General features: G+C 42.9%; 1 protein-coding gene across 8 annotated transcripts in view; it reads left to right on the plus strand.

Annotated features, from left to right (window-relative positions):
- The window catches only part of GLRA2 (glycine receptor alpha 2), a 262,265-nt gene extending 255,353 nt beyond the window's left edge, over positions 1-6,912 (plus strand). For all 8 annotated transcript variants that reach the window (XM_077480214.1, XM_077480219.1, XM_077480216.1 and 5 more), the window contains one exon: positions 1,808-6,912. In XM_077480214.1, coding sequence (XP_077336340.1) covers positions 1,808-2,086 — 279 coding nt within the window. In that variant the 3' untranslated portion in view covers positions 2,087-6,912. The remainder of the gene's footprint in view (positions 1-1,807) is intronic.
- The last annotated feature ends 13,304 nt before the right edge of the window (positions 6,913-20,216 follow it).

A 20,216-nucleotide genomic window follows, 5' to 3' on the forward strand; every position in this document is an offset into this window, starting at 1 on the left:
ACCGTTTTATATTTTGTTAATAAACTTTGCAAACAGGTAATTTGTCTCCTTCATCGATGTATGCTGATGATGTTGCACTGATGGGTACTGATAGGCTGCACTGATGGGCACCAATAGGCTGCATTGATGGGCACTGATAAGGCGGCACTAATAGGCAGAACTGGTGGGCACTGATGAGGTGTCACTGGTGGACACTGATAGGTGTCATTGTTGGGCACTGAGAGGTGGCATTGATGGGTGGCACTGATGGGTGGCACTGAATGGCACTAATAGGTGGAACTGATAGCTGGCACTGATGGGTGACAGTGATGGGCACTGACGGGTGGCAGTGATGGGCACTGATCGGCACTGGTAGGTGACACTGATAGGCAGCACTGCTAGGTGGCACAGATGAGGCACTGATTGGCACCACTTGTGGGCATTGATAGTTGGCACTTATGGGCATTGATAGGTGGCACTGATTGTTGGCACTGTTATGCACTGGTGGGCACTGATTTGTGGCACTGTGGGTACCGGCAGGTGGCATTGGCAGGTGGTACTGGTTAGCACAGATGAGACGGCTTCGCCTCTTCCTCTTTGGGACTGATTTCCCTTGCACAGAAGCTGGTGATCGGCTTTTAAACGATTACCGTTCTTCTGTTTACATCACGTGATCAGCTGTCATTGGCTGACAGCTGATCATGTGGTAAGGGGCCGGGATCGACCCCTTGCTCTGATCTGTGATCACCCGAGTGTCATTGACTTGGTGACCATAACGCAGACCCTGAAAGGGGGCGTGCGGATAGCATGCAAAGGGGAAGACATCTATTGATCACCTCCCGGCAAAGTAGGTCCATGCTATAGCCGTCATTCAACTATAGTGAGGATCTGAAGGGGTTAACCTTTTTTTACATTTCTTCAGTTACTTCCTAGTTTCCAGGCCTAGGCCAGAATTATGTCATACATCCTAGGAATCTTCAGGAGGAGAGGATGGGTTTTCTCAGCTCACCTTCCTGCATACCTAAGCTAAGGACACATGGATTCCAAGAAGTAAATGCTATATGAATCATTTGCCCTTACTCAAGATGGCCACAGCAAGAATTGCTAGGGGGTTATTTTTCAAAGTTATTTCTCAGAAAAGTAAAGCATGAGGCATTGATGGACAGGGGAGTTTGTTTTGAATATTAAAACTGAATTAAATAGTATTTTTGGTTTGTGGTGCTCAGATTAAGTGTAGTTCTGCTTTAACTAGACACATTCTGACTAGCCACCGTTAAAGCTCCCACCTTGGAGCGATGCCCCATACTCTGCATGCACTACTTCAGCTTCTTCTGAGTATACAGCAAACATACTGTGAACCTTGACAGATCATCTTCAGGGGAAAAGTGTAGACTCTAAAAGGAACAGAGAGGATAACGTGAACGGGTTGCTGCAGGTGAGAGAAAGAAGTCAAAACAGAGCAGAAGTTTGAGGACCAAAGATACAAAAGAGCATAAGATCACTGTTTTGTTTCTCCATCAGCCCAGGTAAGGGGAGTGCAAAGTGACCAGTTAGAAAATGGAGGACAATTAAACTGAGGATGTTATCATGTGGAGTAGAGGAAGAGCATAGAAAGTCTTCCAGTCAAGCAGCTGATGGAGAAAACAAGAAAACAGATTTCTGCATAAATGCAAGATGCATAACAATAATTTTAAAACAATATTTTTATTTCTATTGATCTGGGTATATTAACATATGCTTCTAAAAAATGCATAAGCTTTCTTTTTAACAAGCATAAAACAATAAAAAAACATTGGGAATGTTTTCATAGCTTATTCTCTATTTTCAGGAAGACGACTTAGTCCGTGAGAGCAGGTTCAACTTCAGCGGATATGGAATGGGCCATTGTCTGCAAGTCAAGGATGGCACAGCCGTGAAGGCAGCTCCACCTCCATTACCCCCTCCTCCACCAAAAGATGCAGAATCCATCAAAAAGAAGTTTGTTGACCGAGCAAAACGGATTGACACAATATCTCGTGCTGCCTTTCCTCTGGCATTCCTTATTTTTAACATCTTTTACTGGATAACATACAAAATCATACGGCATGAAGATGTACACAAGAAGTAAGCCACCTATTTATTTCTGAGGAACTCAATGCCAAAGTGTACATGTACATAGACGGTGGGAAAGCCTCTGTTAATTTAGAGACTGGTTTTCTATCCACCTACTGTTCTACTCTAGGAAAACAAGAAAAAGCAGGAACAAAGACTTTCAAGAAGAAGATAAAAAAAATATTTATTCTGAGGGAGTGACATGATTCTTTTTCTGAACATTGTCCTAAGTTTACTTTTCCAGAATTTTTAAAAGAAAAAAAACTCTCAGGCTTATTAAAAGGAAGGATTTCTCCCAAAATTTGAAAATGTATAGTTGGGTGATGTTCAAATGGGATGTGTGATTCTCAAGATTGTGAAGCCTTCATTTCTGTGCTACTGTGTACAGACTCCACAGAACTTGTTAAGAAAAAAACAACACAAGGCAAGAGTACCCGTCACACTCACTTGAAAGTACACAGGGAGGGAAATCACTGTTTCCTGTTTGAATACAGTATTATATACATTGCTGAAGAACTGAAAGGTTCTGGAATCAAGAAGATTGAGTAAAAAATACATACAGTGTTAGCAAACAATTTTTTAAAAGGTGAGTTTACTCAAAACATGTTGGCAGATTCCATCTCCCACTGACTTCCTAAAGACGCAATGACAACCTGAACTCCGAATTTTAAAGCCTAACTAAAGTTTACACTTAAATCAGCTAAATACATTCCAGGTGCAGTAAAATAAAAGGTGTTAAAAAGACTTCCAGGTAATTTTCTTTAGAAAACAGGGCAAGTGGAACTGCTGGGTCAGATCTACGGCTCTGCAATTAGGGAAGCTCATGCTCCCTGCTGCACCTCTGATCCAGCACAGGATGGGACCCCTGTTAAACCACTACCGCTTAATCACTATCTTGCTTAAGTTTATGTCAAGCACTGAAGTTACCAGAGACAGAATTTCCTAGTAAGAGTTCAGTAAGGGTTAGTGACTAGTGTTGAGCTTCAGATTTGCTACCACCATGGGTTGGAAGCAAATCCAGAAAGTTTGAAATTTGCAGCCCTGTTAAGTTTATGGGCAGATTCACCTGGTAAAACTTTTTACCATAATCCCCTGCATGACTATTAAACTATGGCCAGCAGGCATCAAAGGTCAAAAATAGGCATAAAAAATGGGGCTTTTGCATCAGTTAGTTCCCTCATTATTAAAAGAGGGGCAAAGAGTAGCCATAGCGTATGTGTTTTGGAAGCTGTTGGAGGAAAAGGGTAGGAAAATCTGACAACTTCATAGGAAGAGATAAAGTGCAGTTTCCTAACTGACTCTCAATTCTGACTGCTAGCTCTTTTGGCAGTCAATCATTTTGCTGCTTTTTTTTGTTCTTATCATTGGTGCTCTTTGTCTTTAATTTTATTTTGTGGTTGATTTTAAGTCAGCAGCTGTCATGCCTGACAAACTTTTTTTAGTTGTTGTTTCCGCAAGGTTTCCCTTTAAAAAATAAATAACCTTTTGTTTCAGGGCAGTGGTATTTTGGACACGTTGTTTATTTTGGGGCATAATGTCATATTTTATGTCGATCGTGCCTTTATTGTCAGTTAAGTTTTTTTTTGAAGCAAGCCTCCCCTATAAAAGGCTGCCCTTCAAAAAAAGGGGGCTCTTGTTGGGACATAGTATTTTGAGGGTCGTGGTTTTTATATGTGGATAGGGACTTTTTTTATTTCAATATATCTTTATTGAAGTTTTAATACAAAATTACCGCAACTGCAGAGCAGATAAGCAAGACCAAATGGGAAAAACAATTAGAGAGCCTCTCATGGCAACATAGTGCCCATAGCATCCAGCGCACATAAATAGAACATTAACATAGATGTTTAGAACATCATCAATACACATCAGGTTTTCACAGTAAGTAGTATTGTGTATGGAGTACCAGGATAACAAATCTTGCCAAGCAGCTTCAAAAGACTTCAGGAGTCTGATCTATGTGCCATGAGTTTCTCAAAAGAATATATTGAGTGGATGGAGGTTATGACCTCTGATAGATTGGGTGATTGGGCTTGGTGACCAATGCCTGGTGATTGTTAGATGAGCTGCCAGCGAAAGTCCAGTAGCCAGATAGGTACTTTTTTTAAAGTTTGGTGTACTCAAAGAGTCGGATTCGCCAGATGGGGTTAGTGAATTAAACCGTGGCAGATTCAGCCATCTGTGATTAGAGTGAGACACAAGACAGGCACTCTAAAACCTTATCTCACTGCAGAAGCACCCACAAATTTTAAGAATTACCTCCACTCTCACATTTAAATAACTTGTTGAGTAGTATATATTTTACAAATGTAGTTTTTTTGTAATACCTTGAACATTCAGACAACCACTTGCTGCTATGTGAATACACTCTATAGCAGTGATGGCAAACCTTGGCAACCCAGATGTTTTGGAATTACATTTCCCATGATACTCATGCACTCTGCAAGGTAGTTGAGCATCATGGGAAATGTAGTTCCAAAACATCTGGGGTGCCAAGGTTCCCCGTCACTGCTCTATAGCATCAAGTAAATGTTTACTTTCTGTGATGTGCCTGAATCGTTTGTACTACATTTTCCAGCATGCCTAGCACTTTACCAAAAAACACAGTCATGAATTAACGATGTGATAAGTTTGCGGATCCCATCTCTGTTTCTACTATGTTACAAGGAATCTAAGCTTTGGCAATGGACAGGTCTAGGTACACAAGCAAAATATATAGATGGGAGAACCGATCAATAATGAATCAAGTCCCTAGGTGGATAGTGCTGAACCAGAGGTGGCATCGCTGTAGCACAGCCCACTGTGCACTACAAAAGTATACTACAACCCCAGGGTGATAATATTGCTCCTGCTTAGGAAGCAGCTAAAGGAGCATTGTCATCTTCTCACAAAAAGAGGAGATAGGACTAATACAGGCAGGGTAAACAAAAAGATGTATTGAAAACAAAGCACAAAATACTTAAAGGCTTGGGAACACTATTATTATAGCATGGTCAGAGTGGTAGAATTTTTTTTGTAATTAAAATGTTAAGGTTTTCATACACTTTAGGGAGTCAGCGGGTGATCAAATGAATCAAATCATTTTGGATGGACTTGACTTTTTTATTTACCTAGGCAATTGTACACGACCCAATACCACTTTTTTAACTTTCGGGTGAAGTTCTGCTTTTTTGTCATTGTGCAATCAGCAAAAATGTGTTATGCCTCATAGCAGTCAATTGGATTATTACTTCAGCCATGCATTTTGATGGGTAAAAGAAGAATTCTGACTGACTGTTGTGAGTTACTCTATGTGTGCGCTATTTGCACTCTGCGATTAAATAAGCTCTATGTAGTAGATGGGTCCAATTTAGCCAGCACTGCCACAACAGCGTTAATACAACTCACAACGAACAAAAAGATAAAATCTTCCATTTTATCATGCCATTAAATAATAACTTAAAAGGTTGCCATTTTGATATAAGTAATGCAATCATGGTATGTTTTAGGTAGGGACCAAAATTTTTTAAAGGAATTGCTCCCTTTATACTGTATCCGAAAGATATCTTCTGAGCTACAGAACATTCCATCACAGTGTTAGTAACTAGTGTTGCACCATGGGTTCCTTTGTGTTAAAAATTATTTATACATAATTATATAAGTCAATATATTGAAAAATGTATATTTTAAAGGATCAGCCCACCCAAAAACAATTACTGAGTCTCTGACATACTGGAGACTATAGCTAACTGGCTTCTTATATTTTCTGGTGATTTTGGTGATCAGATTTCTGCACTTGAGTTTCCAGTCCTGCACATTTAACACAGGCACTGCAAAGGTTCCTCCTCTCCTTGCTGTTTTTTCTTTTTGTTAGCTTATTTTATATTTCGTTTTTTGTGGAGAATTAAACAGGAAAACCAAGATCATCCAAAAAGTGAGTGGATATGCCACAGTCACATGGATTGGAAAAACAGCCAGGAAGGGAGAGATCTTACAACTTGAGTCCTCAAAATATGTAAGATTACTGATAATATCACTTTTGGGTGGGCTGACCTCTTAATATCTTGTACGAGTGTGAATTTACAAAAAAAAATTGTTTTATTCTACAGTACTGTAATATTTGGATTTCTCTTTGTGTTCTATGTGGTTTTTTTAGGGTCTGCACTAGAAAAAAAAAACATATCGATTGGCCCCAAAATTAGATTTTTTTAACTGTTTTTATTTATGAGAGTGTGCTTGATTTATGTGAAATATTGACTACTGTTTTTAAATGAACCTAGTGCCAAATTGTATTGTACGCGATTTTGCTAAATGTTCCACAGAATTTTTTGTCACCAGTTTATGTATTGGTGCAGCTCAGTGAAACGTTATCACTGCCATTAATGTAGCTCAGGGTTGGGCAAACCCATACCCTCCTGCTCTACTTCCCAGAATACCTTGCCAGCTAGCAGATTTGCAGAGCATATTGAGATTTGGTGCTCTGCGGGGGAATGATTGCCCATGTCTGACACTGCTGCAGCGGATAGCATTTTAGAGCATCAACCTTGTTTACAGGCCTCCAATTTATACCTTTCTCAAAATGGCTGGCATTTCAAATATCACTGATGAATAACCTAAGAATTTTAATCTTTTACTGTGGTTTTCATATCCTGATATTAACCTTTGGTTAACTACCTATGCGGTTCAGGTCCTTGATACATATTTTAAGTATAAAAGAAAATAAACAAAAGGTATTTTTACTTATGAATAAAAATGTGCAATGTAATAATGGAGTTAAACTTTTACACGTTATGTAAAGCATTTTACTTAAAAAAAAGAAATCAATATTTGTTCCCTTTCAATAAACTCAGTGTGATAAAACAAGTGCATTTTGTTTTGTTTTTTTCTTTATAGGCTAGAAATCACTTAATAAGTATCATAATTAACACTCTGATGGAGTACTATATTTTTTTCCTATTTTCACACAACCAATTGATCATAAATGTTAATTTTTTTATGATCAAAATGAGAGAGGTAATGATCTAACCCCAGAAGGTCAGAATCATGTAGTAGTGAATACATTTCAAAGCTAAACTAATAGAGCTCTGATATTTTAGAACAAACCGTGTAACTTTGACTTAGAGCCGGTTCACACAGGGGCAACTCAGGATCCGACTTCAGGTCGCCCCAAGTCGCGCTGTTGAGAAAATCAATGTTAGTTAATGGAGCTGTCTAGATGTACACTGCAGCAGTCGCTCCGACTTCAAAAAAGGTTCCTGTACTACTTCAAAACGACTTCTAGGTGACTTGTACCCATTGATTTCAATGGAAGTTGTCTCAGTTAAATAATGCTCTTGCTATAGGTGTAGGCAATTTACGTACCTCCCAAAGCCCAAATGAAAACACCCAGAGATGGTAGCATCCTGCCTTGTTGCTAGGAAGTTGCTAAGACTACCGCTACCAGCTCTTACTGCTCACCTCCACCTTCAAAAGAGTAGACTCTCAACCCCACTCCCCCCCACCCCAGCATGTTTTGGTCCACTATCTCCTCTGTTGCAGCAGCATCATTGAGCTCAGAGCTACCGGGACAATGGAGAAGGAGCGCATGTTAGGGTGTTTGAATTGGCTGGAAGTATATTAGCAAGGTCCTAGCAACAAGGCATGATAGGAAGATACCAGTTCGGAGAGTTTTCATTCAAGCTTCCCAAGGTACGTAAATGGCCTAAACCTATGGCAAGGGCATTTTTCAACTTTGATCAAAGCTGCATAGTTTGTTTTAACTACAGATACCCCCTGAATGGACAATTTTTTGTAAAGATGATAAAACCCTTGAGAATTGCAAACTACTGTAGGTGATGAATAGGCAATTTCCTTCAAAAAGTCATGCTAAAGGCCAAATAGTATGGTTCTGATAACAGTCCAACAGTTGCACAAATTCTGGTGAAAACTAGCAGTATACAGTTGTATCAACAACATAAATAGAAATGGGAAAAATTAATTAACAGATTAATGGCAAATCATACCAATTTTTGAAGATTTGCTGTGAATTACCACTTGGTTTTTCCCAGTAAACTGATGTACTGCTTGGCTGTACTTCTAGGGTGGGAGATCCAGTGGTAATCCCCTTTAATCAATTTGTACTACAGAGCAATAGAAGAGAGGACTACCCTGCCCCTTATGATGTCATTACCCTAATAAGGAAGTAGTATGCTCCCTAATTAGGTGTTGTCCTCATAGTATTTCATTATTAGGGCACTGAAATCACAGGAAGGCAAGGAATGCTGACCTATAATCCCCACAATGCCATGTACTCACTCTAAATCACAAGGTACAGAAAACCTCACACCAAAATCCATTGCACTTTCTGCAAAAAAAAACTGAGATCCCCACTGGATCCTAATCACACTGCTGACTACACAAGAGAGGGGATGGAGGTTTGGTGATGTGAACTTTTCATGAGGCTTTAAGCAAGTAATGGGCCCAATGAAGCTTTTTACTAATTTACTAACATAATGAGCATCCAGAAAAGTGAATCTTGATGTCTGCTCAACATATTCAACCATAAAGTAAGTTTGCCAAAATGCACTCCTCTTTAAACATCAATAGTTTACTCAGAGGTAGGTCATTAACAGCTTGTTTTTATATTTTATCTTTTTTTAATGCTCTCCTTGCAATAGAAAACATTCATTACAGTTTAATCGAGAAACGCAGTAACAGAGTAAAGCTCATTTTCCAATAATAATGAAAGCACTGTAGGCGGTTTTATAAAAATTGATCGGTTTCTTCGGGGCATCATTATTTCTGTGTGCTCCGCATATAATCAACCTCCTTGTTCAGAACATGTATACACTGCCAGTATAGCCATTTACGTGTATAGATGCCGTTTACTTGTTTCTTCAGCTGAGGATAATAACGGCAACATATTAAAATAATACATTATTAATGCCAGCATACACAAAATAAATAATTGATACAGTTTTAACTTTGCTGTATTACAGTAAGAAAAAATATATAATAAACAGAATTAATAAACACTGGGCTTTATGTAAGAGTATAATGCAACCCAGAGCAGCCAAAAAGAAATAAATCTAATTCATCTGGATACACAGTTACATAGGGGCAATTGGGATATTTTGGGTTATAGGGTGCTATTGTTCCTTTCCTTAACAGAAAGATAAGAATGCTGCAGCACCAGCCTTTTCCTTTCTCTTTCATTGCAACTCCCTGAACAATCACCCCCTACACTGCACATCAGCTCACAATGCCTGCTGACCAGCTGCTACCCCATGCTATCACAGCCATCTAGTGACACCAGCACTCACTTCCCTGCACATCAGTCCCCCACTGCTGAGTCTTCATACACTGTCTCCTGCCACCACATACAGTTCACCCTTGCCCCAGAACTCAAAAGTTGTTTTGCCAAGAACACACTTCACCCTCCACCCTCACACTGAACCCAGTGTCTAACCTAAGGCCGAAACTGGGAGGGGAGCAGGGGAAATATGGATATTGAGGGGGTGCTGCAGCTGGTACCAATCCTCCTGCACACACCTGCTTCTCCATCTCTATGTCCCGCAAGTGGCCTGCCCCTCCCACATCTGCTTCTCAGGTCCCCACCACGCAACGTTCACCTCCTCTCCCTGGCTAGCTGTGCAGTATGTGGGCGGGCTGAATATATAAATGATCCTCAGGAGTCGACACTGAGAAGCAGATCACACAATCGTAAAGACAGGAAACCGCACACAGTTGTAACATATCCTTCCCCGTCGCTTGTTCTTCTGCTCTTTCTTTCACCCGCTCTCCATCCTGTCTGCTGCCGCAGAGAATCTAGATAGAGAGCGGGGGGAGGAAGGAGCAGGAGAATGAGTGTCTCAGAAGGATATGTTACAACTGCATGCGGCGGCCTGTCTTTCTGATCATGTGATCAGCTTCTCAGTACAACTCCTGAGGATTGTGTCTATATTCAGCCCGTCCAGATACTGCACAGCTAGCCAGGGAGAGGGGGTTAGTTTTGCAGGGTGGGGGGGGGGCAGAGGAGAATGAGGGGGAAAAGAGGAGAATGGGGGGCTGAGGAGAATGGGGGGAATAGAGGAGCATGTGGGGGAATTTTGCAAGAAGATCTGTTTACATTACCCCAGCTCCAATTATACCTTGGATCAGTGCTGCACATGGCCACCAGATGCAGGCAAGTCCCTGGTCCTCAACTTCTGTTGCAGTTTTCTGCATGTCACATGACCTAGCTAGGGAAGTCAGGGACCAGAGACCCCATCTAGCACTGATTAGGGGTGTGAATAGAATTGGGGCAATTTGAGCAGATATTTATTCTAACATATTTTATATGCAGTTTGAGAACCAGCATTGATCTGAGGTCTGCATGAGGGCATCAGTCTCACTGCTTCATGGCACACCCCCCTCCCCATTAATAGTCACAGTGATTCCCAACCCCCCCCCCCCCCCGGTTGCAGAGAATCCCTCCCAAATCACCTCCCTTACCATAGTGTCCCCTCTAACTTTGCAATTCCACCGGCATGACCACTATATTCATTCTAACAGTGCAAATAGCTCCTAATTGTTCAATGGACTTCGGGTGAACATAAGTGAGTGTGCCAACACTCAATGCTCAGGCATGTCCTACTGTTGCCACTCTAAGGAAATCAGTTCTGAGCAAAGACATACAGATATTACCGCAGTATATGTGTATAGGCTTGAAAAATATACAAGACTAAATGAAGTCTTCAACTAATAAGCTGATAAAGTTGCAATAAAAAATAAGCTTCTTTGATATCCTTTCACCTATAATCTGTTGCTTTTTTTAAAATCTCCGGACCATTTGCTTAGCAAGTGCTGAAGGATGTCCTACAAAATTCCTTGCTTTCCCAATGGTAAGTTCAATTACACAAAAATCAATTGATTGGTTACTATACACAGCTGCTCTATATTCTGTCTGCTCCAGGTTTAGTACATTTCCCCCTGAATGTATATTCTGCAGTGAAAGCTTCCTACCTGTCTGCTAGCATTTTGTTATTATATATGTTATATTTAGAACAAAAACTGAGCCACACATGCAAATTTCAATGTACATCCTCAACATGCCTTTGGCGTTGGGATGAATTAACTCCCTTGCACATGATAGTTGAAAACGCCAAAGGAGACTGGTCAAAGATGGAAACACTAGTGATGAGGAACATTTCAGTGCTGGAGTGGCAAGTGCAGCAGGCTTTAGTTCCACTTTAAACCTTACTTTGTACTAAAGAAGTTTTTAAAGGGCTAGGAAGGTAGAGAAATTTAGGTGTCACAGGTTTAGATGCTATTTAACTTCACAGCTTCTTATTCAGCACTAAATATTACACTTAAAAAAACTGATATTTTTTCAACAGATGTCTTTGAGTGCCAGCTTTGTGGTCTCTCCAATTATAAATAGGCACTTGTAGATGTGGATGTGACAAAATATGTTGTACCAAAATGTGTCGAACTGTATTGTGATTAATTATAAAAAATGGCAGTGGTATCTGTTGCTTCCAGTCAAACCACATGTTTTAGTAGGCTATGGTTAGAACCCCTGACCATTTTTTTTATTTCCTGTCAAGGAGACACAACAGGAAAATAAAGAAAATGTTTTCAAAGAGTAGGAAAATTCACCCTTGGGCAATTGCCACTGTTTAGTGGTTTGGAACTTCTGCCTTGCAGCAGTGGTTCCCCATTTTATACTCTGGTCAGGATACCATCTGTATGGAGTTTGCATGTTCTCCCAGTGCTTGCAAGGGTTTCCTCCAGGTATTCTGTTTTCCTTCTACACTCCAAAGACATGCTTGTAGGGTAATTAGTTTTCACATTGGCCCTAGTATGTGTATGTGAAATAGGGACCTTAGATTGTAAGCTCCTTGAAGGCAAGTTCTGATGTGATTGTACAGTATGTAAAAGTGCTGTATAAATTGTCGGTCCTATGTAAATATTTGAAATAAATATATAAATATCAGATGCCCACATTGAAAATGCTAACCCAATATTCCTATTCCTGATATGTGTCTGCTGTACCATGTACTTGTATGGAAAAGTATCCTGTTCTCTTTGTATTACTTCCTTTTTGTGAAACCCCTGGTGTTCCTGCCAGTCACTCTGCTTTCCCATTAAAAACTGACCACACTATGCATGATAGCACAGCGTGGCCAGTTTTGGGCCAGTGCTGGGAACCCTGCTCTCCTCCAATGATCAGACCCCCCCCCCCCCCGCACAGCCATTCACTGGAAAGATCAGTATGTTGCTGTTTCTTCTCCCCAAGCTTTCTGAGCTCCTTATGCAGCTTAGAACACAGGGTATGTGATCATTTATAAAAAAAAAAGTAATAATAATGTTGTTTCTTTTTATATATATATATATATATATATATATACATAAATGTGTTGCCTTTCATTTCTATTTTAAACTGATTGAGTTGTTTGACAGTTGAGGTGAGGGTTCACATATACAGTACTGTGCAAACATTTTAGGCAGGTGTGAAGAAATGCTGTAAAGTAAGAATGATTTCAAAATTGTGTTTTTGTTTTTTAAATCAATTTACAAAATGCAATGTGAGTGAATAGAAGAAAAATCTAAATCAAATCAATATTTGGTGTGCCTGCCCCCTTGACTTCAGGCAAGCGTCAATTCTTACACTGAACACTTTGTACACTGGCACAAAGTCAGGGATTTTGTAGGATTAGAGCCAAATGTATGATTAACCAAATATACTAAGTAGGTACTAATGATTATCAATTTTATATGTAGGTTGAAACAGGGTTGTTAACTGAAACAGAAACCACTGTGTAGGAGGCTTAAAACTGGGTGTGCTACTAAGGTGAGGTTGTGGAAGACCGTTTCATGTCACAGGTCAAACTCTACTGCAGAACTGAGCACAGCAACCAGACACAAGGTAGTTATACTGCATCAGCAAGGTCTCTCCCAGGCAAAGATTTCAATGAAAACTCTGGTTTTAAGATGTGTGGTTCAGGGGCGTACCTAGAGCATTTGGCACCCGGGGCGGATCCTATATCTGGCACCCCCCCCCCCATTAAAATGTACAAAAATACCCCACTGTGCCCCCTGCATCCTTCAATTTCTCTTTGTCACTACTGCTTACCCCCTCTCCACAACTGCACCTCTGGACCCCTTTACATTACACAGCACCCTGCACCTCTGGACCCCTTTACATTACACAGCACCCTGCACCTCGGGGCCCCTTTACATTACATAGCACCCTGCCCTCCTGGACCCCTTTACATTACATAGCACCCTGAACCTCTGGAGCCCTTTACATTACACAGCACCCTGCACCTCTGGACCCCTTTACATTACACAACACCCTGCAGCTCTGGACCCATTTACATTACACATCATCCTGCACCTCTGGACCTCTTTACATTACACAAGACCCTGTACCTCTGGACCCCTTTACATTACACAACACCCTGCATCTCTGGGCCCCTTTACATTACACAGCCCCCTGCTTCTGGGCCCCTTTACATTACACAGCCCCCTGCGCCTCTTGGCCCCTTTACATTACACAGCCCCCTGCACCTCTAGACCCCTTTACATTACACAACACCCTGATCCTCTGGACCCCTTTACATTACACAACACCCTGCACCTCTGGACCCCTTTAAATTACACAGCCCCCTGCACCTCTGGGCCCCTTTACATTACACAGCCCTTTCGCCTCTGGGCCCCTTTACATTACAAAACACCCTGATCCTCTGGACCCCTTTACATTACACAACACCGTGCAGCTCTGGACCCCCTGCATGTTACACAGACCCCCCCTTCAGTGCAGACCCCCCATTCAGTGTAGCCCCCATTCAGTGCAGACTCCCTCTTCAGTGTAGCCCCCATTCAGTGCAGACTCCCTCTTCAGTGTAGCCCCCATTCAGTGCAGACTCCCTCTTTAGTGTAGCTCCCCGTTTAGTGCAGACTCCCTTCAGTTTAGCCCCCCTCTTCAGTGTAGCCCCCCATTCAGTTCAGCCCCCCTCTTCAGTGTAGCCCCCATTCAGTGTAGCCCCCATTCAGTGCAGCCCCCCTCTTCAGTGTAGCCCCCCTCTTCAGTGTAGCCCCCGTTCAGTGCAGACACCCTTCAGTGCAGCCCCCCTCTTCAGTCTAGCCCCCCCTTCAGTGCAACCCCTCTTCAGTGCAGCCCCCTATTCAATGCAGCCCCCCTCTTCAGTCTAGCCCCCCTTCAGTGCAGCCCCCTCTTCAGTGCAGCCCCCTATTCAGTGTAGCCCCCCTCTTCAGTGTAGCCCCCCTCTTCAGTGTAGCCCCACACTTCAGTGTAGCCCCCGTTCAGTGCAGACCCCCCCATTCAGTACCTCAGATCAGCACGGCGGCACATGCTCAGCAGATCCCCTCCCCCTGTTTACACATAAACAGAGAGAAGGGGGAGGCGGCTGCTCGGCTGTGCCTGCCTGTGTGGCATCCGTGATCGCACAGACAGACAGCCGGCGGCCACGAGAGGAGGGGATGGAAGGTGCACCTGTGTCACCCTGCACCCCCTCCCCCTTGCATCACAATGATAGCTAAGCTCGCCTCTCCTCTCCCTGCGCCTGTCACTGTGCTGCCGCCTAATCCTGCAGCACTGCCACCGCTATAATCGCGGAGGGGGGTGCCGGCCTGACACCCCGCCAGTGTGTAGTACCCGGGGTGGCCCGCACCCCCCGCCCCCTACTTAGTACGCCTCTGGTGTGGTTCAAGCTCTTTTGAAGAAGCACAAAGGGACTATACACACAATGGTTGGCCAAGGAAACTTAATGTAGCAGATAAAAGACACACTATGATTATTTCACTTGGACATCAAAACATATCCAGCAGTGCCATCAGCACAGAACTGGCAGAAACCAGTGGGACCCAGGTACACCCATCTACTGTCCAGAGAATTCTCGGTCAAAAGCCCCTACATACTTTCCTAGGATTAATCTCCTACTGCCGCTCTTGGATCCCGGGAGCCTCCCTTTTGTTGCAACTGCTCTATGATGCCCTGAAATCTGATCCTTTTCAGCTTTCCTTAGAAGCTGTAAACAATTTTGAAGTTCTGATCCTCTCCATGTCCCCTGCTTTGGGCCTCCCAAACTATGAAAAGACTTTCAAACTGTTTGTCTCAGAGAGACAAGGACATGCCACAGGAGTTTTGGCTCAGGCCCATGGCAACAGGCTCAGACCCATTGGTTATTATGCCGTGTACACACAATTGGAATTCTCATCGGAAGAAGCTCTGATGGTTTTCCAGATGGAATTCCAACGGAATTCCACTCAAGCTGTCTTTCCTACACACGGTCACACCAAATTGTGATTGTTTAGAGCGCGGTGACGTACAACACATACAACGGGACTAGAAAAGGAAGTTCAATAGCCAGTAGCCAATAGCTTCTGTCTCGTAGTTGAATCTGAGCATGCGTGGTTTTTGGCGTGTCGGAATTGCATACACACGATCAGAATTTCCGAAAGTTTTTCCGTCTGGAAAATTGAGAACATGCTATCAATTTTTGGCTGGAGGAAATTCGGACAGCTAAATTCCGATGGAGCATACACACGGTCGCATTTTCCGATGAAAAGCTCTCATCTGTCTTTTTATGGCCGGAATTCCGATCGTGTGTATGCAGCATTACTCTTGCCAACTGGACCCAGTGGCCAAGGTGGGGGACCCTCCTGTCTTAGAGTCATCTTTGCAGCCCAAGCCCTTTTGGACAAAACCGCTGAACTGGTGTTGGGCCATTCTTTAAACCTCCTTGCCCCTCATGACATAACTGCCATACTAAACCAAGTACAGCCCAAACACTTGTCTTCAGCAAGACACCTCAGACTCCAGTGTGCCTTGCTTCTCCCCGATAACATCACTCTCCTCCGATGTGATACCCTCAACCCATCCACTCTACTTCCACTTTTCGAGGGGGGAACCTCTTTGGAGAATGATCCCCACCTCTCCGCTCATGACTGCTTTGAAGTGATGAAGATGGAGACTTCACACCTACCGACAGTTAGTGAAACGGCTCTTGAGAATCCTGACTTGACAATCTTTGTGGATGGTTCCAGTTATGCAGACAGCACTGGACGGTACCACACAGGATATGCAGTCACCACTGAAGATACAGTTCTTCAGGCTTCAGCATTACCTTCCTCCATGTCTGCCCAGGAAGCAGAACTCCAGGCCCTAACAATGGCATGTAAGTTGGCAGAAGGAAAAATACCTAATATCCATACAGACTCAAGATATGCCCTTGGCGTTGCCTGCGATTTTGGGGTCATTTGGAAAACCAGAGGGTTCCTAACAGCAGCGGGTACACCTGTAAAACACAGTGCAGCTATCAAGGACTTAATGGATGCCCTACTCCTACCAGCACAAGTGGCTATACTTAAGATAAAGGTGCATGGCAAGCTGAATTCTCGAGAAGCATGAGGCAATCACCTGGCAGATATCGCTGCGAAACAAGCTGCAAACAGGAAGTGGCCAGCAGACTAAATGCACCCATCCTGGATGACACAGTGGATACCCCTGAAGAAACTGTACAGACCACCATGATTCTACAAAACACTCTTGTGAGCAGGACCTATCTCAAGGAGCAACAAGAAGCAGTTGACAAAGAATAAAAAGAAGTGTGGCTAAAGAAAGGAGCTACAGAAACTGAAGGGATCATGGAGTTAAACAAGAGGCCGTGTCTGCCACGATCAATGTTTCCTGCAGTGGTACAGTGGGCCCACAGTGCCTCTCATCTGTCAAAAACTTTGATGAACGCCCTGATCAACAAATACTACTTAGCTCCGGGGATTACTCCACTTACCAACAACTTTTGCAAGTCATGCACCATCTGTGCTAAATGTTACCCAGGAAGAACGGAAAAGGTACCTTTGAGGCATTTAGCAAAGGCCCAGTACCCCTTTCAAAGTATACAGATCGACCACTTTCAGATCCCGAAGAGTGGCCGATATGAATATGCATTGATTGTCATTGACATGTTCTCTGCATGGCCAGATGGCTATCCTGTTACCAACATGATGGCAAAAACCACGGTTAAAAGACTTATAAGGGAAATAGTGTGTAGATATGGTGGCCCGGCTTTCATGGCCTCAGTGACCAAAAAAATATGGGCAGCCTTAGGGGTCACACTAGCCTTCCACACCCCATACCATCCTCAGAGCAGTGGGAAGGTGGAAAGATTAAACGGTACAATAAAATCTAGAATGCTAAAAATGTCTCAGGAATCGGGAGTTGGCCAGATAGCATGCCCATAGCCTTATTCAGTGTTAGATACACTCCAAGGGGAAACCATGGCTTATCACCCTATGAGATATTGTTTGGTTCAGCCCCCAGACTGGGTTGTTACTTTCCACAGCAATTACAGCTCCAATCTGATGTATTGACTGATTATGTGACTGCTTTATCTCGAGAATTAACCCGTATCTCTTCGTAAGTGTTTTCCTCCATTCCAGATCATGAGCTAGATACAGGGTCACACAAGTTAGTCCCTGACGACTCTGTACTGGTGAAGAAGTTTGTGAGAAAGCACACCCTTGAACCCAGATATGATGGTCCTTTCCAGGTTTCATACCAACCACCACATCAGTCAAAGTGGCTGGAAGAAGCTCGTGGATACACGCCTCCCACTGCAATAAAGTCCCTGTACCCGAGGAAGAGGCTGAGGGGACCAATTGATTCTATATCTCCTTTTCATTGTGATTATTGCTCAGGCACAAGAGGTAGCCATCAAACAAAAAGATGGTATGACCCAATTCTGGTATTACTCATCCAATACACATGTTGCCACTTTTATATCCTCTTATGAACAGATACTTCCAGGTACCAGATCTGGTCCTGGGATGGAACGATAGGACTCATGACTGTGTATGTATTCGTCAGTGACACCTATTGGGGTAACAACTGTGATTCCTGGGGAGCAGTGGGCTGGAACACTGGGGGTACAAACTGGGGGTACAAACCTGAAAGCGCACAAAATAAAAAGGATAATAATGGGAGGTCACTCTTAGATAGAATGACAATCAAGCACAGAGATCAGTATTTCACCAAGGAGTTTAGGCTGACCATTGAGAATCCTAACCCAGGAGACAGCGGGACCTATGTTCTGGGCCTATGGGGGGGAAGTGGGTATTCCGGTCTTAGAAAACATTTCCAACTGAAAGATACGTTCAATAACCCAGAGTGGGGAGTTCCCCAATCTACATCCAGTTCCAACCCCCTGAGGCCCCATATACAGACGTTAAAGGACATGATGGCCATAGCAGATCCTACCTTTGAGGATACTATGGCTGCAGAAACCGAGTTCTCAGATGTCTGTTATCCTGTGGCTAGAGTGGATGAGGTACAGTGCAGGGAAACATAACAAAACCAATTGTTATGTATGTTGGGTGGGGGGATGCTAGGCCTCATTTGGGAACAGTACCCCTAAACATACCCCCAGAACATGAGACATGTTTCCTTAGCCTGTTTACCAATACAACCACTAACCACTCCCTGTATGAACATTGGAAGAAGGAATATCTCATAGTCACCAAGACCCCCAAGCTATGAGAATGTATCACCATATATCCTGGCAATTACACATGCTATGGACGGTATCAGGGATCGGGGAAATCTCTTGGGAATTTCGCTAAGGGTTACTGTGAATCTTATAGTGAGGCCTCTGCAGATCTAGTGCAAAATCAAGTCCAGTCTTTGGGAGATGTGTATTGGATCTGCAGAGACATGAAAATCAGAAGCATATTGACAGAACAGTGGATAGGAGAATGTGCACTGGCCAAGGCCATAATGCCTCTGCATATTTTCTCAGAGGCCACTCTACAGATAGAACCAGATGCAAATCACACAACCCAGGCCTAACAGGAGGCGTAGAAATGCCCCAGCAGGAAGCTTTGACCCTCACGTATACATAGATGCCATAGGGGTCGCAGCGGGATTCGAGTCTCTAATATCATCACCGTAAACAAGAATGTAGACTGGATAAATTACATCAACAAAGGTTTGTCAATTACACTAGAGATGCACTCCAAGGTTTAGCTGAACAACTAGAAGCCGCTTCACATATGACCTTCCAAAACCGCATGGCCTTAGATATTGTCCTAGCTGAAAAGAGGGGTGTAAAATGTTACCTGAAACGAGTACATGCTGTACTTATATTCCAAATAACACTGGCCCAAATGGTAAAGTGACCTTGGCCATCAGGAAACTTGAGGATCTGTCTAAGGAATTAAAAAATAATTAAGGGCTCAACAACCCCTGGGATCAATACTTGCTGGCGAGGGTTATTAACACAGATAGGAATAACAATCCTGATAATTTTAGTGACTTTGGCCGTCATGGTCTGCTGTATTCTCCCCTGTCTTAAATAGTGTGTAGAAAAAGCTTTTGACCAAGCCACTACCAAATTTCTGAAACAGGAAATACCAGATGAAGATTATGAAATGCACTCCATTACAGACACTCCCTCCCCCAAGATATAACACCCAAAGGGTTATAGGGACAGACAACACCTGACTGTCCTTCTCCAGGCTGTATCGAGTTAGTCGCTGCCTTTCTCTATATGCAGTCCGAAAAGAGTTGCTCACGAGAATTGGCCAGGTGAAGTAGGATTTAGTGCAAGGGACATATTTAAAATAGACATTTTTAAGGGGGGAACTGTAATGAATGTGACTAAGGTATCACATAAAATTGTCATATAAGGTATTAGGTAGAATGCTAAAATGCCTATTTCAATATGTAATATCACTGCATAAGCTTGCTAACTTTAACACTACTTCAGATATCTGCCAGCTTCCCCCCTCCCCCCCCCATGTTGAAGCCAAACCGCAAAGAATTATAAAAAGACTGTGCCTCTTTTTGCACCCAAGACAGACATGACATCAACATCCAACGTCTTGAAGAAAAATGAAGTTACTAAAATATCCAATATAGCTATGATTAATTACTAAACTAGCTAAATCAGCTAAAAGCATTTATACATGCATTTGTTACAGCAATACAGTAATATGTCGCAATAATGTGTTTTGCATACATCTCGCCTTGTTTTTTTCATGTCCAGCCGGTGTTATATAAACGGCAAGCAAAAAGAGGAAATAAGGGGGCATGACCTGGCCGGCATGGTGTGAGGAGCGGTGAACGGGAGCTCCGCTTGCCCGATATCCGACACTGAATATCCTGGGGCTGACACTACCGCAGA

This window comes from Lithobates pipiens, unplaced genomic scaffold (genome assembly GCF_037356315.1).
Source record: "Lithobates pipiens isolate NorthernLeopardFrog02 unplaced genomic scaffold, aLitPip1_a1.2 Scaffold_16, whole genome shotgun sequence".
NCBI classification, from domain to species: domain Eukaryota; kingdom Metazoa; phylum Chordata; class Amphibia; order Anura; family Ranidae; genus Lithobates; species Lithobates pipiens.